This window comes from Phaseolus vulgaris, chromosome 11, assembly GCF_000499845.2.
Source record: "Phaseolus vulgaris cultivar G19833 chromosome 11, P. vulgaris v2.0, whole genome shotgun sequence".
NCBI lineage: Eukaryota > Viridiplantae > Streptophyta > Magnoliopsida > Fabales > Fabaceae > Phaseolus > Phaseolus vulgaris.
The window spans coordinates 30242206-30245299 of NC_023749.2; the positions used below are offsets into that span (position 1 = coordinate 30242206).

The window sequence follows — 3094 nt, forward strand, 5'->3', positions numbered from 1 at the left end:
CTTAAAAGCTTCCAAGCATAAAGGCAAACAAGAATCCAGCGATGATAATGATGAGGAAAACCTTAGCTTGTTGTCAATAAAGTTTAGCAAATTCTTCAAAAGGAATCACAACAAGGACAACAACAAAGACAGGTATGGAAACTAGAAATCAAATGATTTTAATTCCAATAACTGTACCGACCCGTCCCCGGGCGTTGACCAAAGTCAAAGTCAAAGTCAAACATATGGAGGGACCCACCAAGGAGGAAAGTCAACATTGACAGGTGCGAGCATCGCCAGGTGTGGGCGTCACCAGGTATGGGCGTCGCCAGGTTTAGGCGTCGATGGTGTCACCCCCCGATACCCACGGGTAAGGAAGACCGTGGAGGGGGCGGCACAATAAGAGGCCACGGTACGGGCAAGGAGGCCTCGGGCCCCGGTACCTCGGAGCAGTAACAAAGAGAAGAGAAAGGTGGCTTCAAGGCCATATTTCTAGTACCAGTAGGGAGTAACCTGACTCATGAAGTACCCACGCCACCTCTGGAGAATCCTTGGGATAGATATGACCCAGGATAGGGCCACGCCCAGGGGTGAACCATGTGTGTGGTGCGAGAGGAAGGCAGATACACTCCCAGGGCGAGTGGCTAGAGGTTGGGGCGCATGAGTTGGCACCCAGGTAGTCACCCCTTGCGCCAGATGCACTTCGAGGAGGGAAGACTTACACGCTGGAGTTTCCCTAAGTTGGTTCACAGCGTCGTAAGGCCTTCCACGTGGAGTTGCGCTTAAGTCAGAGAAGCCACGTGGCAACAAGCACTAAAAACCAAGGTGTATAAGCTTTCCTGAAAGCTTAGGGAGGTACGTTTCAGTCATTTTGCACACATACTCACTGTACGCACGAGCGATTTGAGCACGAGAGAGAAAGTAGTTACGATTCAGTTACACACCTTCAGAGCATTCAGTTACGGTGCTCCAATACAGAGTAGTTTGGTGTTTTCTGCTTGCTGACTTGATAGTCGGAGCGCAAACGGCCACGAGGGCACCCTTTGTTCTCTTCATTTCAGGTAATCACGACGGAGCAGGGTGAAGATCTCAGTTGAAGACGAAGGAGTCCTTGTTCGCGATTCAAAGCAACGCACGAAGATCTTTTTGGTCAATCGGCAGGAACATTTGGCGCCCACCGTGGGGCAGATATAAAACATCAGTCCCACCGCAAGTGTTCGAGAGATCAATCGTAGTTTTTGAGTTAGTTTTCCAAGAATCTTCCAAGATCCACCGTTCATCGTGAAGTTTACGTAGTTTCATCGATCGCTTTCGGTCCAGTTCAAGTTTTCGTCGTTTGTTGTTCAAGTTCAGTTCAGTTCACTGTTTATCGTGGAAGTTTGCTTAGTTTCCACCGTTCGTTCGTAGTTTGTTTGATGTTTGCTCAAGATTCACCTTCGTTCGTGGTTTGTTCGTGGTTTACTCTGTTTTCAACGATCGTTTTTCGGTTCTGCTCAGTTTTCACCGATTGTTTCGCCAGTCCAGTTCAGTTTCAACCGTTTGTTCTTTATTTTCTTGAAGTTTCAACCGTTCGTTCTTCAGTTTTCTTGAGTTTTCATCGTTCGTTTGCAATTTCGTTCGATTTTGCCGGAGAATTTTTCAAGAACCACCGTAACAATTTGAAGATTTCCAAGAAATCGCTGAAAATGAGGAGAACGAGGCAAAGTTCGACGCGCGCTGAGAGCGGGGACATGACCATGCAGCAAGTCATGGATATGATGCAAGGCTTGCAGGAGGCGATGGCGGCATCGAAGGTTGAGCAAGAGCGCATGCAGGCAGATCTAGTGGCGTCTCAGGCGAGAAATGAAGAGTTATGCCGTATGAATGAGGAGTTGCGTCGCGGGTTACGCAACAACTCAAGGCTACGTGATGCAGAGGATCGTGAGTGTTTCACTCCACCGAGGGAGTTCTCTACACCGTTCTCGCAGTCGATCCTAGAGGCGGCGATCCCTCAAACGTTTGTAGGTTCTAAGGAGACTTTCACGGGAATGGAGGATCCCGAGGCACATCTCACTGCGTTCCGCACGCAGATGATGCTGGTAGGCAGCTTCAACGCCGTTTAATGCAAGCTCTTCATGAGCACTTTGACAGGCATGACAATGGATTGGCTTATCAACCTTCTAGATGGCCACATCACCTCCTTCGCACAACTTTCACAGCTGTTCAAGGAGCAGTACCTTGCGAACCGGTCTCCTCCACCGGTGTCGTATGACCTTTTTGACGTGAAGCAGTATCAGGGCAAGACCCTGAAAGAGTACATCAACCGCTTTGGGGAGCAAGTGGTGAAGGTTGGTACCACTGAGGAACCGATGATTGTATATGCGTTTAGGAAGGGCATGTGCCCTGGACCATTCTGTGAGTCAATCATCCGAAGCCGCCCCCGAACCTTTGCTGAGATAAGGCATCGCGCCGTGGAACACATCGCCACTGAGGGCGAGGTGTGCGAGAAGCGCACAAGTGTTGCCCCCGCGCACCCAAGAGTGTCGTCGCGTGCACAACCTGCTAGGGTCAATGAGGTCGCGACACGGAGGAAGAATCAGGACAGGAAGCGCCCATACGAGGCTAGGGGTCGAGCAGAGGGGAATAGGCTGGCGAGGGAAGGGAATAGACCGTTAAGGAACAATTTCGTGGTAGAGCTGAAAGATCTCATCGCCGTGCCTAACATAACTGACAGGCTGAGGCCACCAGTGAAGACTGACAAAGTGCTAGGACCTCACAAAGACTCGCGGTGCGAGTTCCACCAGGCGTTTGGACATCACATCAATAATTGCTTGGCGCTGGGCCATTAGTTGGAAGAGCTGGTGAAGAACGGGTTTCTGAAGGATTATTTGGCCGGGTCTTCTACGACTGCGGCCCTGACGGTGCCAAAGGAGCATCAGGCGCATAAAATGCCAATCCACGGAGAAGTACACACCATCTCTGGTGGCTTCTCAGGAGGAGGGCCCACTGCCTCTCAGCGCAAGAGGTATGTGAGGTCAGTTAATTCCGTAGCTGAGGAAGGGGCGGATGACCCGTGGGAGTCAGACCTTGTGTTCACCAAGGCTGACCTACGCGATGTCGTCCCACATGATAATGA

At 50.6% G+C, this 3094-nt stretch overlaps 1 protein-coding gene across 1 annotated transcript; it reads left to right on the forward strand.

Moving 5' to 3' along the window:
* The first annotated feature begins 2111 nt into the window (after positions 1 to 2111).
* LOC137839067 (uncharacterized) lies at positions 2112 to 2807 on the forward strand. The gene has a single exon (XM_068648197.1). It carries the CDS (start codon positions 2112 to 2114, stop codon positions 2805 to 2807), a length of 696 nt encoding a protein of 231 aa, XP_068504298.1.
* The last annotated feature ends 287 nt before the right edge of the window (positions 2808 to 3094 follow it).

Bases quoted from the DNA above. Each gene is read 5' to 3' on its own strand.
- LOC137839067 (XM_068648197.1), top strand. From the start codon at position 2,112: ATGACAATGGATTGGCTTATCAACCTTCTAGATGGCCACATCACCTCC.